This window comes from Girardinichthys multiradiatus, chromosome 1 (genome assembly GCF_021462225.1).
Source record: "Girardinichthys multiradiatus isolate DD_20200921_A chromosome 1, DD_fGirMul_XY1, whole genome shotgun sequence".
NCBI lineage: Eukaryota > Metazoa > Chordata > Actinopteri > Cyprinodontiformes > Goodeidae > Girardinichthys > Girardinichthys multiradiatus.
In genome coordinates this window covers 625570-645749 of record NC_061794.1, presented here as the reverse complement: position 1 = coordinate 645749, position 20180 = coordinate 625570, and the positions used below count along the sequence as shown (strand labels likewise).

Genomic DNA, 20180 nt, shown 5'->3' with positions numbered 1-20180 from the left:
CAGGACATGTACAGGAGACATGCTCAAATGGATTTGTGACAAACTCAGACACACCAAACCTGTTACTTGGTATGGCTTCAAGCCAAACCCTGCTGAGCTTGATGTGTCACCATGAACCAGTGCTAAAGGCAAGCAGATAACCGAACCCATACAGAACAGGTCAGATCATAATGCAACCAACTCATCAGTGAGTCAGAATAAAAAGACAGAAAGCATGTTGGCAATCTGAGCGGTCTTCTATATTAGCAATATGGCAGGCCTGGCCAGAAGCTGTAATTTTACTTTAAGAAATCTGTTCCACAAAATGTAAAAGCTTGGCACCAGCTGACAGTTTTGGTGTAGAAAAGAATCCATTCTCAGTTAGGAATTAAATGAGCTTACATTGATTCTAATAAACGTGTGTCCTTTAGCATCTGTGAAGCAATAACCTAAATCACCTTCAGCTTGTTTTGTGGATAATATGACCAGGACTTCATAGCTAAATACTGTGAAACCCAAGTCATCTTGTACATTTTATTGTTAATTTAATTTGATAACAGATCTACATTTAAAGGCAGCTTTTTTCCATGTTTATTGATAGAGGTGCTTTTCCATCAGGGTTACACCACAGTATGCATGAAACCTTCATTGAACTACCTGCTTGTAGGTCTACAGGAGGAAGTCATAACCTCACTGACCCCGTTAAGGTTTTTTTTTTATATACAAGATAGCCTAAATAAAGCCACCAAAGTCCTGTTCAATACGCATGATTCATTTGGGGAAAAATCATTTTTAGTTATCTTGTGAAAGCCTGGAGAGCAATTGCTTAAGAGTTAAACACCAAATACAGAGTTTGATTTCATGGAAGAAGACATCAGACAGTAAATCTTTGTGCTGACATACTGCCTATTTAGAGTGTATTTTACACTTTTTGCTCAGTGTTTTTTTTGTAAATTATTATGTGTGTTTTATGAAGACATGATTCCATTTGATGTTGCTTCAAAGTACGGGTCAGTTTATGTGCTTTAATAATGTCCCATCGTATTTCTTAATACACATTGAATGAATTAGATCATGTGTATCTCCAGATATTTCACTGCATTAAATGATAATAACAGCACTTTTAAATGTAGCAGGTTTTAGATAAGAACAACTGTGTGAAGGTAAAGGATTAAATTAAATTAAAACGTTTGCAGTATGAGATTTCCTGCTACACTACTACTAACACGTATAATAATAATAATAGTAATAGCAGCAACAACAATAATAATAAAAAAATAATAATAAGGACATTTAGTGAAGAAATACAGCCGAAACTATTTAATTTAGGAAACCCCTTCAAATAAAAGAGTAACTTGCAGAGCTGAATGAACGTGTTTCTAGGACTGTGAATAAATTATGTTAACAGGCATCACCTAATGTACCTGATGTTCCACCACCGGTTTTACTCAATAGAAGTACAACGTCAGCAATGTATTTCTGCTCTCCAGCCGGAAGTTAAAAGGCGCTGCTGACCGACAGTGCGCTGCTCTCTGTGTGGAAGCCCACGGATGAGAAACGGATCTGTCGAGGAGAAAAGGTCTCATGTTAACAACTGCGGACCTGATGAAAAAGCAACGTTTCACACCTGGGACTCTGTCCTCTGCATCTCTGAAGAGACGATTGATAAAGAAGAAGAGGAGAGTCGCACCAGGGTTGCAGCGCAGCGCGGACAGCGACTGTGAGCCGTGCAGGTCAGATTCTGCTGCTGGGAGTTCTCAATTTACGGAGTTAAACCATATGTGTTTGTAAAAAAATAGGATCGATCGGTTTAAAAAAGAAGCCTCTTCTGCAACTGTTTTATAGCCATGTGTTACAGGAGCTTCTTCATCCAAAGATGTGTGGAAAGAATCTTTTATCCCAATCATTTCTTTCCATTTTCCTTCCAGTCAGCCAGATCCTCTCCTATTCTTTTAAATGGTCTTAATCAAGAGTTCTCCGGGCTTTCTGAAGGTTATTCAAAGATGCTGAGAGGAATGTTTTTTGTTGGTAAAGTCTCCATTGTTTACCTCTGAATCAACCCAGAAATTATTATGGCAGCCTCTACAAAATAGTAGATTTGTGTCCACTTTTTAGTTTTGTTTAAAGAGCGGAAACCCACCAAAAAACATTTCTGAAGATGAACCAAGGGTCATGGGAATTTATTTCAGTTCAGTCAGTCAGTCATTTTCTACTGCTTATTCCATAGTGGGTCACGGGGGAGCTGGTGCCTATCTCCAGCAGTCTATGGGCGAGAGGCGGGGTACATCCTGGACAGGACGACAGTCCATCGCAGGGCAACACACAAACAACCATGCCCTCACTCATTCATACACCTAAGGGCAATTTAGAGAGACCAATTAACCTAACAGGCATGTCTTTGGACTGTGGGAGGAAGCCGGAGTACCCGGTGAGAACCCACGCATGCACGGGGAGAACATGCAAACTCCATGCAGAAAGACCCCCGGCTGGGAATCAAACCCAGGACCTTCTTGCTGCAAGGCAACAGTGCTACCAACTGCACCACCGTGCAGTTCAATTCAGTTCAGTTCAATTCAGTTCAATTCAATTAAGTTAAATTCAGTTCAATTCAATTCAGTTCAATTCAGTTCAATTCAGTTCAATTCAGTTCAATTCAATTCAGTTAAATTCAATTCAGTTCAATTCAGTTCAGTTCAATTCAATTCAATTCAGTTCAATTCAGTTCAGTTCAGTTCAGTTCAATTCAATTCAGTTCAGTTCAATTCAATTCAGTTCAATTCAATTCAGCTCAGTTCAGTTCAATTCAGTTCAATTCAATTCAGTTCAATTCAGTTCAGTTCAATTCAGTTCAATTCAATTAAGTTCAATTCAGTTCAATTCAATTCAGTTCAGTTCAATTCAATTCAGCTGAATTCAGTTCAATTCAATTCAGCTGAATTCAGTTTAATTCAGTTCAGTTCAATTCAGTTCAATTCAGTTCAATTCAGTTCAATTCAGTTCAATTCAGTTCAGTTCAATTCAGTTCAGTTCAATTCAGTTCAATTCAGTTCAGTTCAATTCAATTCAGTTCAATTCAGTTCAATTCAGTTCAATTCAGTTCAATTCAGTTCAATTCAGTTCAATTCAGTTCAGTTCAATTCAGTTCAGTTCAATTCAGTTCAATTCAGTTCAATTCAATTCAGTTCAATTCAGTTCAATTCAGCTCAGTTCAATTCAATTCAGTTCAGTAAAAAATTTGTTCAATTCGGGTTATTTATAAAGCACCAATTCATAACAAGAAAATAAGACGTTCAACATCCAGTCGGCAGTGTGTCATTCCCCAAAGAATATAAGGACAATCAGCCTTCTTACAAAGAACAAACAGAATAAAACAAACTTCCAACAGAATTAGAAATAACCCCGAAGTGAAAGCATTTGCATAGAAATAAAAATAAAAAAACATTTATGTATATTTTTAGCTTTTATTTGGTAATGTATAATTTATTTGTGTAATACAGAGGCTTGTGAAGTATTCATACCCCTTGAACTTTTCCACATATTGTCACATTACAACCACAATCATAAATATATTTTATTGGAATTTTATTTGAAAGACCAACACAAGTGGAAAGAAAACTAAAAAACTAAAAAGGGGATTGTGCAAAAGTATTCAGCCCCCCTGAGTCAATACTTTGTGGAACCACCTTTTGCTGCAATTACAGCTGCAAGTCTTTCAGGGTATGTCTCTACCAGCTTTGCACATCTTGTGACTGAAAGTTTTGCCAGTTCTTCTTTGCAAAACAGCACAAGCTCAGTCAGATTAGACGGAGAGCGTTTGTGAACAGCAGTTTTCAGATCTTGCCACAGATTCCAGATTGGTTTTAGGTCTGGACTTTGACTGGGCCATTCTAACACACTAATATGTTTTGTTTTAAACCATTCCATTGTAGCCCTGGTTTTATGTTTAGGGTCATTGTCCTGCTGGAAGATGAGCCTCCACCCCAGTCTCAAATCTTTTGCAGACTCCAACAGGTTTTCTTCCAAGATTGCCCTGAATTTGGCTCCATTCATCTTCCCATTAACTCTGATCACCTTCCCTGTCCCTGCTGAAGAGAAGCAGCCCCAGAGTCTGACCAAGGCACCTTCTTCCACAAGTGTGCTGTGTCCACAACATGGCTTCTGGCAAACTGCAAACGGGACTTCTTATGATTTTCTTTTAACAATGGCTTTCTTCTTGCCACTCTTCCATAAAGACCACAATTGTGCAGTGCACAACTAATAGTTGTATAATATATTTCCGAATCCAATTTGCCTGTGCAGCTCGACTTATCAATAATGTTTTTGAACTTTAAAGTGGTCAAGAATAAATTCTAATTCTTAGCAGCTATTTTTCTGTGTTTTAGGTGTTTCATATTCTCTCCATCTGGCAGCAGTCGCTCTGTCCGTCGGATTCTGACAGCCTGCACGCTCTCCTTCCTGGCTCTGCTTGGCTCCGTATCCCTTGATCTCAGCTCCAACTTTGATTTACTGGACGCTACAGAAGCCGCATACACTGAACTAACTTCATGCAGGACAGTAGCTCTTCTGCATCTCATCAGTGAGCTTCAGAAGATGAGGCATTTATTAGCCAAATACACAAGCAATGAGACCCTGGGTTCAGGTTTCCCAGCACTGGATCACCTCTGTGGTAAAATAGTAAACTACAGTAACAATCATAGGCTTCCTTGCAGTGCTGAGTTGTCTGGATATTGCCTGCAGATAAGGAGAAGCATAAGGACATTTCTAAATCCCTCCCTGGATGCCAACAGCACAAGTTCGGTTTTCAGTCTGGTCATAGAGAGACTTTTGACCATCTGGGGCTCAGTAGATGTTGCGTTAGTAAATGCCAAACAAAACTCTAATTGGAGAGATGTTCTGTCTGCCAGACTTCTGGTAACATTTATAGAACTTAACTACCAGCTGAAGTTCTACCACAACACGATGACTCCTGCTGACTTTCAGCGCAGGTGGACTCATACTCTGAGCTACCTGAGCTTATGTAGAGTTATGACAGAGCCACTGAATGACTGCTGGTCAGAGAATATAGACCTCAAGATAAACCTGAGTCTGGAAGCTCAAAATGTGTATATTTTAGACCCAAGGCTATGGCAGATCTCTGGAACAGAAGGCAAGCTCCTTTCAGGGTCACACACAGGAATTCAGGCTCTGATAAAAACCCAGCAGTGCTTCTTTGATCGTGCATCCCTCGCTCTCCGGCTGGCATCTCGATCCATGTCTTCAAGGCTAAGCTTGAAGATCTGCCTGCTTGCCATGGCATGCCTCATCTACCCTGTGGTGATGTTCTCTTTCAAGCAAATGACAGAGTGGATCCAGAATTATGCTCAAAGTTTAAAGGAGAAATCTGATGATCTGAAACGCCAGAGGAAGCTGGCTGAAGATCTTTTGCACCAAATGCTGCCAAAGTCAGTTGCCAGGCAGCTCAGGAGGCAAAAGCAGGTTGAAGCTGAGAGCTATGAAAGGGTAAGTGCAACAGCAAATAGTTAGAATAATGAAAATGTATGAAAATATTAATTGTAGCTACAGTTTAAAAACCTACCTGCTTTTTCGAGAAGGTACAGTTATTAGTTTCCATGCACATATTGACATTGTGAAATACTTTCACAAAGAGAAATGATTGAAGGCAGAAAGATGAGCAAGTAAGAGCTTAAACTCAGTGTGGTCAATGTGGTAACGCTGTATTTCAGATTTACCTAGAAACTACAGTCATGTTTATGGACTGTGGGAAGAAGGCCAGGGTATTGGTAGAGAACCCACACATGGACAAGGAGAACACGCAAACGCCATGCAAAAAGACTGTAGGCTGGGAATCAAACCCAGGACCTTCTTGCTGCAAAGCAACTGTACCACCTTGTAGCCCCACCACCATCTCATTTCCCATGAACAGAAAATTAGGGAGCGTCGATTGCAGTTTTTTGGCCATTCTCACCAATCTTAAAAAGCCTGACCTGTCGATTAAGATTTTGGCACAGTTTTTTTTTATAACTGACCCTGTCAGGTGGAGTGGGTCTCCTCTCTGTCCTGACTGCAAGCTGGGTTTGATGCACGACAAGGCTGCTGTCAGAACCACCACCTGTAAGTGTTGCGGAGGTGGGAGGGGCTCATGGCAGCACTCACTGCTTGCCTTAACTGCAGTACAATAGGTGCTTTAAAATGAAGCCTCCAATAACACAGAAAAAAGTCACTAGATTTGTCGCTAGTCACTTTTTTGAAAAAAGTTGATTAAGAGGTCTGAAAAGTTGCTAAATATAGCAACAAAGTCAGTAAGTTGGCAACAGTGGGGTGACTATTATTAACCATTCACATTCAGATGTAACTTGGTGGGCGGATCTCTCAGTTAGACGTCTCTCAGGCAGAGCAAAAGGTAACAGTGGCTGATTTTCAGACCTTTGGGGAGGTTGTTAAGATCGGTTTTACATGTAAGTATCAGCTGATTGCCACTCACCCAAATTAAGGAAATCGGAGCCAATCGATCGGTACATCCCATTAAAACAAAATGAAGATTAAGAGTTCAAAAACCAAATTATATATTTTTTATCTTTCGGAAACATTTACAAGAGGGCAGCAAGGCCTACAAAACACAGTAATGAACAAACCAAGCAACAAAAAAATACAAATACCTCAAAGGAACAAAACAGATCCCAGGCCAGGCGCACTAACCAAAATGACGAAATGGTTAGAATTTCACAAGAAGTTAGAATAAGGAGAATGCAAATTTAGATGATATTTGAATAGGAACATACTGGAAGAAGGGGTATAGATGTCCAATGTGGGGAGATTCATGTCATCTCAAGGTAATTTACAAGATCAGCGGGTCCATTTCATTTACACAGACATTTTAGAAAATACGACCCTAACACCATCAAACAGCTCACCCTTTAACATGGTCTCAATATTTGGATTTATTTCTGTCAGTTCAGTGTTAGTCTTTCACTTTGGTTAAGGAGATTTTTTGTATCTCAGTTCAGCCCCATTCATATTAAGTAGAGTCCCTTCCCCAGTCTCCCTGCTTTCCTTCAGTATTTAAGCTTAATGGTTGTCATTTTTCTTTGGTGGACCCTTCTATTAGAATGCCTGTTTCCTCGTAGCCCCGTTACACTGCCTCCTTCTCTACCTGTCCTCCATATCTTGTTCTACCTGTGCACTCTGGTAAATTTTCAATTTTTATTAAAAAAATCTTCACTATGCTCATCCCTTGTTCCTGTCTGCACTTTGGTCCTACTCCAAACCCACACTACATGACACCTCAAACCAAACATAAGTATTTTGTCTCCTTTTTATTGTTGTACGTAGTTTGTTTTTCTTTATTCAGCACACTAAACTATTGCACATGGACGTCAGCAGGCCCTCACTTCATCCGTTCAAACTCAGGCATGCACACAATTTCACCACAACTATTTATTTCACTCCTCAGCCTCCCTGGTAAGGCTTATACCAGGGTATTGGAGAGGAAAGTCCGGCCGATAGTCGAACCTCGGCTTCAGGTGGAGCAGTGTGGTTTTCGTCCCGGCCGTGGAACACTGGACCAGCTCTATACCCTCTACAGGGTACTTGTGGACCGGTTTGGCAAACTCCCATGAACCCTCATGTGTTTTGTGGACCTGGAGAAAGCATTCGACTGTGTCCCTCGTGATGCCCTGTGGGGGATTCTCCAGAAGTATGGAGTTGGGGGCCCTTTATTAGGGGCCATCCGGTCTCTGTACAAGCGGAGCTGGAGTTTTGTCCGCATTGCCGGCACTAAGTCGGACTTGTTCCCAGTGCATGTTGGACTCCGGCAGGGCTGCCCTTTGTCACCGGTCCTGTTCATAACTTTTATGGACAGGATTTCTAGACGCAACCAAGGGCCGGAGGGGGTCTGGTTTGGGGACCAGTGGATTTTGTCTCTTCTTTTTGCAGATGACGTGGTCCTGCTGGCCCCCTCTAGCCAAGACCTACAGCATGCGCTGGGGCGGTTCACAGCCGAGTGTGAAGCGGCTGGGATGAAGATCAGCTCCTCCAAGTCCGAGGCCATGGTTCTCGACCGGAAAAGGGTGCCTTGTCCTCTTGAGGTTGGAGGGGAGTTCCTGCCTCAAGTGGAGGAGTTTAAGTATCTCGGGGTCTTGTTCACGAGTGAGGGAAGAATGGAGCGGGAGATCGACAGACGGATCGGTTCGGCTGCCACAGTAATGGGGGCGCTGTGCTCTCGATTTACCGGTCGGTCTACGTTCCTACCCTCACCTATGGCCATGAACTTTGGGTCAAGACCGAAAGAACAAGATCCGGATACAAGCGGCTGAAATGAGCTTCCTCCGTAGGGTGGCCGGGCACTCCCTTAGAGATAGGGTGAGGAGCTCGGCCATCCGGGAGGGGCTCGGAGTAGAGCCGCTGCTCCTCCACATCGAGAGGAGCCAGTTGAGGTGGCTCGGGCATCTATAGCGGATGCCTCCTGGACGCCTTCCTCGGGAGGTGTTCCAGGCACGTCCCACCGGGAGGAGGCCCAGGGGACGACCCAGGACACGCTGGAGGGACTATGTCTTTCGGCTGGTCTGGGAACGCCTTGGGCTCCCCCTGGAGGAGCTGGAGGAGGTGTCTGGAGAGAGGGACGTCTGGGTGTCTCTACTGAGTCTGCTGCCCCCGCGGATAAGCGGAAGACGACGAGTACGAGTATTTATTTCAGTCCAGCACTGATTAACTTCTAGAGATGACCTACTTAACTAATAATAATATACAGCAACCTAAACTGGTGCCTGGAATGTCTGTGCCATCAAAACTCTGGCATAATTGGTGTAATCAATTATTCTCTTCACTACCAGATACTCCCATATTAGCAGGAAAATGATATGAAGCACAGTAGCAAGATCACCTCTGAATGACTCAAAACATAAAAATTAGGTTTTGGAGAAGCCTAGACAAAGTGGGAACTTAAATCCAATTCAACTAGTGTAGGATGTAATGTCGTTCATACTCAAAAACCCTCCAACGTGGCCAAGTTAAAACATTTCAACACAGGAGTTGGTCAACATTCCTCAGTGGTGATGTTTAAGACTTATTGCCTGTTATCGCCTACTCTAGATGTTAGTTGTTGCTGACAAGAGTGGTAGAACTAGTTATTAGATTTAGTGGTCAATTACTTTTTTACATAGGGCCAGGTTGGTTTGGATAGCTTTTTTCTGCTTTTTGTATTAACTTAGACTACCTTTATTTAATATGAAAATTAGTTATATGATCTGAAACATTTAAGTCTGACAAAAAAGCAAAAACAGAAGAAATCTGAAGGAGGGCAACCACTTTTTCACATCGCTCAGGATAACCTAAGCCAGTCTAACTAGGAGTCTTATCAAAAAGAAAAGTTTTAAGCCTAGTCTTTAAAGCAGACAGGGTGTCTGGCACAGGAGAGGAGGATAATGTGTTTTAAGCTTAAAGCAAATGTGAATGTTTGTGATTATTACTTTTTCTGAGCAGAGGTGCTGCTGTGTGACAGGGCAGGAGAGAGAGAATGAGAAGGAGAGAGAAAAGTGTAAGGGCGAGATGTAAGCAGTTTTGTTGTAAGTATAGAAAAGACATCCCATCATCTTCACTATTTAATGTAAAACACCACACCTCATAACTAAAGGATCTGCCTCCCATTCTACTGTTAGAAACTCTAGGAACCACCATTAAACCTGCAGTCTGGAAACAAAGTGCTCTATGCATAACACTTAGATCTCTTATGTGTGATGGAGCTAGATTGTTAAGGGCTTTACATGTGAGAAGAACACTTTTAAATTCTCGATTTAACAGGGAGCCATTGAAGAGAAGCTAAAATATGAGAAATGTGATCTCTCTTTTTTTATTTTTATCAAAACTCTTGCTCTACCATTTTGGATGAGCTAAAGATGTCATGATAGTCTGTTAAAGAATGATCCAAGCGCAGATCTGAACTGGCAACAAAATACTTTAACTAGTCAATTTAATAAGCAGAAAACTTACAGATGGTATGGCATGAGGAGAACAGGACATGGAGCTGGAAAAAGGCAGGCTGATAGAGAGACTGAATACCAGGCAGTAGAAATATAGCTGAATATTCAGCATAACATTTACCCCAAAAAGAAAAAGATAATTTACCCCATCCTGTGTGATAATTTTACCTATTGGAAGCGTATAGTAGAAAGTAAAAAGAATTGGCCCAAGCACTGAACCCTGTGACACTCCACAAGTAACCCTGGAGTATGAAGATTTATCATTTACATAGAAAAACTGGAATCTGTCATACAAATTAGATTTGAACCAACCTGATGTTTAAGAGGACAAGTCCAGAATAACTGTTTTTAAGAGGGAGCATGGTCAATGTAAGGATGGGAATTTTGAATTGTATTCTGGTTTGACAGGAAAACAGTGAAAGAAAAGATAGCTGGGGAGCTGGCCTCTGTCTTAGTTTCATCAGAACTCTCCATGAAGTATTTTAAAAGCTAGTTATTGAATTTGTATGACATCTGAATGATAAAGAATTGCATTTATCCAGCCTGCAAGGAAAAAATACTTTAGATGAAGAACTTTCTGTGCATCACTTATAAACATAATATAATTTTGGTATAACTTAGTAGAATGAAGAAAGAAGTTCCTGAGGCCGGAATGTGTGTTAAAGAATATATCCTAGTGACAAATAACCAGAAGTGTGCTAATAGTAGGAAACAGCAGGACTCTAAATGGAGTCAGAAGGGATTAAGCTTATTATCGGACCTTTATCAGTTTGCTGACAACAAGGAGATTAAAAGCTGTGATTGGAAGGCCTTTTGCATGAAGGGATTTATTTACAACTGTGAAAGCATCAAAACATGGAAGTATTTCTACAAAGGTTTTCTACAAAAGTGATAAAAAAAAGGTTGGAGATTCAAAGTTTTTTATTATCAATATTTCCTTCTGTTGTCCTATACTGGTTAAACGGAACCAGCCACAGACATTGTTAAGAACAGTTTTCAATTTGCTCTCCTCCACTTTTTCTCGGCGTTTTAACAAATCCAACTGTATATGATGAAGCTGCAGGGTTTGTGGTGCTTCTATGAGGAGGTTACATCTGCAAGATCTGCTAACACCCTGACTGAATGTGTGTGTTTGTTGCCTTTGTTGCTATTGTTGGCGTAATTACCTGTAATTGCCCTGTTACATATTCATGTGGAGATAAAACAAGTTGTACAGATGAAATTGTGTCTGGCATATTAAAGAGGTTTGAAGCAGCTGGACCAAAAAGTGCTCTTCTTGTAGGTAGGTGTGTAGTTGGGGTCACGTTTAAAATGATCAGGAAGGTTTATGGTAAAAAAAAAAAAGCATCTCTGTTAAACTCACTTAAAATTAAAAAATACAGCACTGATGTGGAACTGCAGATACAGACAGGAGATCTTCTCTTAGCAGAGACATGTATGGGACTTTGATCCTGATTATCCAGATTTAGCTTGTGGTTCCGTCCACTTGTTCCTTCCAGAAAATGCAATGTTCTGTTGGTAAAGAAAAAACAATAAGCATATTCTAATGAAGATTTTCAGATTTCTTGGGATTGTTTAAATATTTGCACCATTGTTATTTAAATAAAAAGTGACATACCTCAGTTGGAACCATGCTTCATTAAAAGGTAACAACGTACAAATGAATATTACATAATATATGCCTGTTACCTTATTGTGTTTCTCTAAAGCTGAAAACAAAAAAGAAGAAAGAAAAACTAGGATTATAATGTAGGAAACGACTCTTGAGGGTCCAATGATGGAGCAAATGTTTTCTCTCCCTATTTTCTCCAGGTGACCATTTTTTTCTCAGATATTGTGGGCTTCACTGGTATCTCTGCATCCTGCAATCCTCTACAAGTGGTGGAGATGCTCAACAACTTGTACATGTGCTTTGACACTCGCATTGACTCCTATGATGTCTATAAGGTAACATGCCCACACAAACAGAACATGTTGCTGGAGATCTGCAGGTTTCTCTTTAGATGTTCCTTCCAAGCAGCCAGATTCCCTTATCATCTTTAAAATGGCTCTAGACCAGTTCTTTAGGCTGTCTGGAAGTCTTTTAAAGCTTTCTTTGCAGTTTAGCTCATTTTTTGGGTGAAATTCCTGTATGTTCAGTTGATTTATTTATTTTTTTTTCATAGATTTAACTAAAGTAAAATGGGAAAAAAAATGTTTCCCTGTGATGATGGATTTGACTATAACCGATCAACACAACTCTCTCTTAAGTTCAGGAATTGTTTTATGCGTCAATAATTAGCAGGTCAGGGTTAAGTGGCCTAACAAATAAATTAATCTGTTAAGGGTTTTAGAAGCAATTTCTGTCTGTAATTACATACCTGAAATAAATCAAGCATAGCTTCACAGTTATAAGCTCTACATGCTAATGTTTGGTACTTGTATACAGGTAAGGCAGAAAAGAATATTTTTTAACCACTCTGATGTATTTGTGATTAAACAAAAAAGAAAATCAAACACACCACACACAGCTCAACACACAGCTCAACCGGTTCCTCTCAAAAGGATCAGGCAATGAACTAACACTGATTCAATTAACTTCAATTCAAAAATACTTTATTCATCCAAAGGAAAATTAAATGTTGTTGTAGCTCATGAAGGTTTCTTCAAAGAGCCGTTGTAGATGCTGATGGCTGTGGGCAGGAAGGATCTCCTGTAGCAGTCTGTCTAACAGCAGACCTGAAGAAGCCTCTGACTGAAGACACTCTGTTGTTGTAGGACAGTCTCATGAAGACGATGCTCAGAGTTCTCCATAATTTTCCTCATTTTATAAAGAAACTTTTTTAATCATCTTCCAAGATTCTAGAGGAGTCCCCAGAACAAAGCCAGCCTTCTTTGTTAGTTTGTTGAAATTGAAAAAGCAGCAAAGGTCTACAGAGATATTTTAAAAGCTGAATATTGTAGAAAGCTTTGGGTTTTGGAAGGGAGATTCTGACTGTCAAACCTTTGATTGAAGGGGAACAGTGTGACTTTCATCCATTCCGTGGAACAGTGGAATAGATCTTTGCTTTCTCATAACTGCTAAGAGGGGTCAAAGCAATATGTTCTGTTGACCTGCATGTGTTTTGTGGATCTGACTACAAAATGTCCACTGAGGCATTATTTTTGAGGATATGAGTGGGAATGTTTTTAAAGGTTGTCCAATCCTTGCACAACCATAGCAAGAGCTGTGCTTGCCTTCTTGTTCCCGGTGCATGTTGAACTCTGTCAGGGTACCAGATTCTGTTTTTTGGTGTTCATAGGCAGGATCTCAAAGTGACGTCATGAAGGGGAGGTGGTCTGGTTTGGGAACCCAGAGTCTCATCTTTGCTTTTTGTAGGTGATACGGTTTTGTTGGTGTCTTCAGGCCATGACCTTCATCATGCAGTTGAGCAGAGAAATAATGAATGTGAATCAACTGAGATGAGAATCAATTCTACTAAATCTGTAGTCATGCTACTCATTAAACAAATGGTTTCAACAAAAATGTGTATACTAACAGAGAAAAATGCTAGGACACGCTACCCACGAACAGCCAGTGTTATCTACAATAACTTTAGGGAGATTCTTCCTGTAGCCATCTACTAGTCTCTGATATTAGGTAGAGGAAAGTTATCCGAACTTCTGGAAGATGTTGTTTTTTGTTTTTGCATGCACAACCCATTTCTTTTTTAAAGGTACTTTTTTGGCACTAGTGACCTTTATTTTACAGTAATCACACAGCAAAGAGGGTGGAGAGAAAAGGGGAAGACCTCCAGCAAATGGCCTAAGACTGATTCAAATTCAAACTTGAGGACTATAGCCTCGGCACATGGTGCGCTTGCTCTACCAACTGACCCACCATTGCCCCTCCACAACCCATTTCTAGTAATATTGTCATTGTTTTCTTAACTGATTTGACCCACATAGAGATAAGCACTCAGGAGGCAGGAGAAAAGTTAAACAAGTCTTATTATTGTTTAGGAACGGAATGTGGAACTGGAACCAGGACTGGAGGCATAGCACTGTACGGGGAAGAAGGAGGACAGGTAAGTGCTCAGATGTCAAATTGGGATTACTGAAAACTGGATCGAGGTCTTTGCTTACAGTACGATGAAGTGGTAGTTGGAGTGGAAGAATAATGTGGAGTCTGGGAGGACTGACTTGATGCTACTGCGGAACCGGGGAGTTTGTCCAGGGAGACGGTGAGTACTCTGATGAGGTTTCAGGTGAGTATTTGACAGTTGTATTATCCAAATTTTATTCACAGAGACGGAGTTACCTGGTGAGGATTCGGTAAGGTAATTGGAGGAGGGTGAGCAGAGTTCGCTTGCCTGGAGATGTAGGTCTTGAGCTGTCAGCTGGAGCTTGATCCAAAATGGGTTTCTTCTAAGGCTTGAGTACTTAGGCTGAGGCAGGATCTAAACTGAGGACTTTGAGCCAGAACTGAAGGTCACAGGAACTTGAGACCAGGACTTGAGGTTTCCTAGGAAGGAGCACACAAAAGATAAGAGACTATGAACTTTGACTAGGGACTCAGATATCATAGCTTGGCCATTTGGAGTTACCACAAAGGTTAAAACTCACTGTAGCCCTCCCAATCGAAAAGGTATTGCCAGCCCCTACCCCCCCGACGGGAGTCTACGATCCGTTGGACCGTGTAGACAGGATGTCCCTGGAAGCCGGGTGGAGGGGGCTCGGCTGGAGCACACAAAGTGCTGGTGAGGACAGGTTTTAACTGGGAGACATGAAAGGTTGGATTAATGCGGAGGCTGGCAGGGAGACGGAGACGGACTGAGCTGGGACTGACTATGGACTCAATCTCATAAGGACCAATGAATCTGGGTGACAATTTTCTGGACATGGATTTCAGGGGAATGCCTCTGGAGGATAGCCAAACCTTTGCATCTAGCGCTGTATAAAACTGTTTCCATAGCTGTGAAGTGAAGTGGGGACCACAATCTGAGAGAATCTTTTGAGGAATGCCGTGCAGTCGAAAGACATGCTTGACCAGCAGCTGGGCCGTTTGGAGTACAGAAGGGAGTTTCCTGAGAGGAACAAGGTGACAGGATTTGGAGAAATGGTCTACAATGGTTAAGATGGTAGTCATACCTTGAGAACAAGGGAGTCCAGTGACAAAATCCAACGCAATGTGGGACCAGGGTCTCTTTGGGACGCTGAGGGGTTGGAGAAACCCTGCTGGGGGTTGGTTAGTGGATTTATTACGTGCACAAACAGAACAGGCTTTGACATACTCTTTCACACCTTTATGTACAGATGGCCACCAAAACCTCGTCGAGATGAGGGCTATGGTTCGACTAGTGCCTGGATGAGCAGAAAACTTAGATGTATGAAACCAATAGATGAGTTTAGAATGGACTGCAGAAGGGACATAGGTGCAATTAGGTGGACCAGTTCCGGGGTCAGGTGCTGATTGTTGAGCTTGGGTAACAACTTTCTCAATCTCCCAAGTTAGAGAGCCAACAATGCAACTGGGGGGAAGTATAGTGGTTGGTTGTTTACCTGAGTCATCTGGTGAGTACTAGCGAGACAAGGCATGGGGCTTCACATTTTTATCTCCAGGTCTGAATGAAATAGGAGAAGAACATAGACCAGCGAGCTTGACAGGAGTTCAAACGTTTGGCAGATTAGATATAAGCAAGATTCTTTTGGTCAGTCCATACCAGCACCGGGTGAACTGCACCCTCCAGCCAGTGGCGCCACTCCTCCAAAGCCAGCTTATTGGCTAGGAGTTCACGGTCTCCCACATCGGAGAAGAAAGCACATGGGTGAAGTTTGCCCTCCAAATCTGAGTATTGTGATAACACGGCTCCTACGCCCGTGTCTGAGGCGTCCACCTCTAAGGTGAACTGTTTAGCAGAATCTGTGTGAACAAGAATGGGTGCCTGTGAGAAGCTTTCCTTGAGTTGAGAACAGGCTGTGTTGGCTTCTGGAGTCCACTTGAATTGTTTTGTAGAAGTAAGAGCGGTTAGGGGAGCTGCAATCAGGATGAAATTTCTTATGAAACGTCGGTAGAAGTTTGCAAATCCTAAAAAAAGCTGAAGCTGTTTACGAGAGTCTGGAGTGGGCCATTCGAGTACCGCCTTGATCTTTTCTGGATCTGAGCAAACCTGCCCACCCTCTAATATGAAGCCCAGGAAGGTGACTGATGACTTGTGGAACTCACATTTCTCTGCTTTAACAAAAAGTCTGTTCTCGAGGAGACGTTGAAGGACTAGGCGGACGTGACGTTGGTGTTCAGTGATGTTTTTGGAATATATGAAGATATCATCAAGGTATACGAAAACAAAGATGTTTAGAAAGTCTCTTAACACGTCGTTAACCAATGGTTGAAAAACTGCTGGAGCATTGCTGAGACCAAATGGCATAACCAGGTATTCAAAATGGCCAAGGGGGTCTTAAAGGCAGTCTTCCATTCATCCCCTTGATGTATCCGGACCAGGTTGTAGGCATTGTGGAGATCTAGTTTGGTGAATATTGTAGCTTCTTTGACAGGTTCAAATGCAGAAGATAACAGGGGAAGAGGATACTTATTCTTCACAGTGATCTGATTAATTCCTCTCTAGTCTATACAGGGACGAAGTGAACCATCTTTCTTAAACACGAAGAAGAATCCAGCTCCTAACGGAGAGGAAGACTGTCGGATGATTCCAGCAGCTAGTGACTCTGTAATGTATTTCTCCATGACTTGTCTTTCTGGATGTGAGATACTGTATAGACGGCTGGACGGAAGTGGTACCCCAGGAAGAAGGTCTATTGCGCAGCTGTATGGACGATGGGGTGGAAGTGATGAGGCTTTAGATTTGCTGAATACCTGTCTTAGATCCAGATATTCCTGGGGAACCTGTGACAGATCTGATGGCTCAGCCTCCATTGAATCAACCGGGGTGGAAATGGGTGAAGCAACAGACTGTAGACAAAAAGATAAACACTTAGTGGACCAGGATCTGACCTTCTGACCAGTTTAAATGGGGGGTGTGTTTTGTAGCCAAGGGAAACCTAAAACCAGTAAGCTTTGGGAAATGGGGAAAACAAAGAATGTTATTTTTTCACGGTGGTTTCCAGATATAATTAGTTCAACAGGTTGGGTGCGATGGGTGACTCGGTGGAGTGTTTTCCCATTAAGTGTGAGGACTTGATGGGGTGAATCCAGGGGTTCTACGGCAATTTTAGCTTGTTGTACTAGGGACTGATCTATGAGGTTTTGTTCACATCCGGAGTCTATGAGCGCAGATAGATTTAACTGATCTTGGTTGAGTAGCAGAGTAGCCAGCAAGGTCAGTCTAGGGGTCTTTCTATTCATTTTTTGGTCCACCATCTCCCCCTTTAAAGGTGGCAGACCCTCTCTTTTGGTCGGACTGGGCAGGCTATCACAAAATGATCTGGTGATCCACAATATAAGCACTGGTTAGACTGCCTGCGCCACTGTTTTTCTTCAGGTGTTCTGTCATTGTTTTCTTAACTGATTTGACCCACATAGAGATAAGCACTCAGGAGGCCAGAGAAAAGTTAAACAAGTTTTATTATTGTTCAGGAACGGAATGTGGAACTGGAACCGGAACTGGAGGCACAGCTCTATCCGGAGAAGGAGGACAGTTAAGTGCTCAGAAGTCAAATTGGGATTACTGAAAACTGGATCGAGGTCTTTGCTTACAGTACGATGAAGTGGTAGTTGGAGTGGAAGAATAATGTGGAGTCTGGGAGGACTGACTTGATGCTACTGCGGAACCGGGGAGTTTGTCCAGGGAGACGGTGAGTACTCTGATGAGGTTTCAGGTGAGTATTTGACAGTTGTATTATCCAAATTTTATTCACAGAGACGGAGTTACCTGGTGAGGATTCGGTAAGGTAATTGGAGGAGGGTGAGCAGAGTTCGCTTGCCTGGAGATGTAGGTCTTGAGCTGTCAGCTGGAGCTTGATCCAAAATGGGTTTCTTCTAAGGCTTGAGTACTTAGGCTGAGGCAGGATCCAAACTGAGGACTTTGAGCCAGAACTGAAGGTCACAGGAACTTGAGACCAGGACTTGAGATTTCCTAGGAAGGAGCACATAAAAGGTAAGAGACGATGAACTTTGACTAGGGACTCAGATAGTAGGAAAATGACCAACATGGTGAGTAAATATAAAGATGAGCATGTAAATGAGGTTCAAACATGTTGATGCTGTGTGACAATTCATTTAATTTTGCTAAATTTTATCATCATGACTTTCACATTTCTTAATCCAGTCTAAATTCTATTATTGGTTAATTTCTCTACACTGGTTACTAGGAGCACATTTGTTTTTATGTTTTGTCTTTTGCAACAACCAATCACAGCTCTTAGAAGACCGCGTCACACCTAGCGACAGGGTTAACCACACCTCTATCACTAAGATAGAAATTTCTGACATCTCCTCACTCAGAGTTGCTCTCAGCAGCAAACTGAATCACTCTTAAGCAGAGACTCCTTGGCAGGAATTTCTACGCAAAGTTAGGAGCTCTCTGAGAGGACTCTGAGAATCTTTGATATATTGGCCCAGGTCTCTGACTTGGCCCAGGGCCATTTCTTAATTGTCAGCCAGTCCTTGGTGAACGTATTGGGATGTTTTGGGTCACTGTCATGTTGTAGGATAATGTTCTACTTTAGCTTAAATTTTCTAATAAATGGTCTCACAACCATGGCCTGATCCATCCATAATCCACAATGAATTTAACCTACATATCTTCAAAACAGGACAGCTACAAACTGCAACAAACAATTTGGTCTGCAGAGAGAAATATTGGGGCAAACCTTCCCTCCATCCAGGACCTGTACACATCTAGGGTCGGGAAAGGGCCGCTAACAGAGCCCTCACTCCCTGGACACAAACTGGTTATATTTTTGCCTTCAAGTCGGCATTACAGAAAACTATTTGCAAAAACTAGCCGTCACAGGGAACGTTTCTTTCCTCAAGATGTCTCTGATGGACACAATAAACACCTTACAGCCTGAGTAGTCAGCTGCACTGCTGGAAACAAAAATGCATATTTGAACATTAATCTGCTTTTCCTTTTCTTTAAAAAAAATGGCAATACATAATATCCTTATTTTTATTTCCCCTAAAGTTTATATATCTATAGTTAATGTCAGTACGATGTGAGATCTGGAAACCAAAGCCAAATTCCTTGTTTCTTGCACACAAACGTAGCCAATAAAAATTATTCTGATTCTTCTTCTGATTTTGAATTCATGGTGGTTTCCATGCTTCACAGTTAGTATGAGGTGTTTTCCTGGAATGCACTATTTGGTTTATGCCAAATATGTCCTCTGTTCTGGTATCTAAGTAATTTAATTCTAGATCTATCAGTCCAAACAACATCATTTCAGAAGTCCTTGTGTTTGTTGAAATTTCAAAGTTTGATCTGGCCTCAATGTTTTAGAGAACAAAGATTTCCCAACTTCCCATCCTCCATCTAAAGTTAAACTTGTACAGACTCTTTCTGATTGTGCAGACATGTACTTCCACATCAATATTAGCAAGAGCCTGCAGTACTGCAGTAAGTCACATAATGGACATTTTAGGGGTTTTGGAGAATTCTTTTGCATTTTGTGGTCTGCTTTCACAGTAAACCTGGGCATGTTGGCAGGATGGCCAGATTCAAATGTTTTGAGAACTTTATCAATATCCTATTAGACCCATAAGCTGCAATAATCTTCTTCCTGAGGACTTCAGATAGCTCCTTTGATCTCACCATGGTGTCCACTGTCACTTCAACAGTCAGGAGCACACCAAATAAAATGCCTGATATTTAAATTCAATTCAATTCAAAAATACTTTATTAATCCCAAAGGGAAATTTAAAATTTGATTATTAAACAGGACAACCCTTCTTCAAAATGCAGAGGAACAGTGTAATAGTCATGAGCACCTGAAGATTTGTGCAATTATAACCATTTTATGTGGGGAAGGTGGAGGTGTTCTATTTTTTTCCTCACCAGAAATTCCATTTTTGAAAAACAGAATTTTACAGAAAATTAAAAAAGGTCTTTGTTGTAGTTTTAATTGTTTAAAAGTATTACTTGATTGTCCTATACCTGTTAAAATTGAAATATAAGTAGGCATATGTCCAAATGTTTTAAAAAAAAAACACAGGCTTGCAAAAGTTTCCAAATTTTGTTCACATGGATGGGAAGTTGTCTTATTTATGGGTGATGGCAGAATTGAGCAGGAGTTGATAGACAGATCAGCACC

The 20180-nt window shown here is 41.4% G+C and overlaps 1 protein-coding gene across 1 annotated transcript in view; it reads left to right on the top strand.

Moving 5' to 3' along the window:
• The first annotated feature begins 1495 nt into the window (after positions 1-1495).
• The window catches only part of LOC124873420, a 28141-nt gene continuing 9456 nt past the window's right edge, over positions 1496-20180 (top strand). The window contains exons 1-3 of the mRNA XM_047374060.1: positions 1496-1712; positions 4362-5478; positions 11766-11900. Of these exons, the coding sequence (XP_047230016.1) occupies positions 1564-1712; positions 4362-5478; positions 11766-11900 (1401 nt within the window). The 5' untranslated portion in view covers positions 1496-1563. The remainder of the gene's footprint in view (positions 1713-4361; positions 5479-11765; positions 11901-20180) is intronic.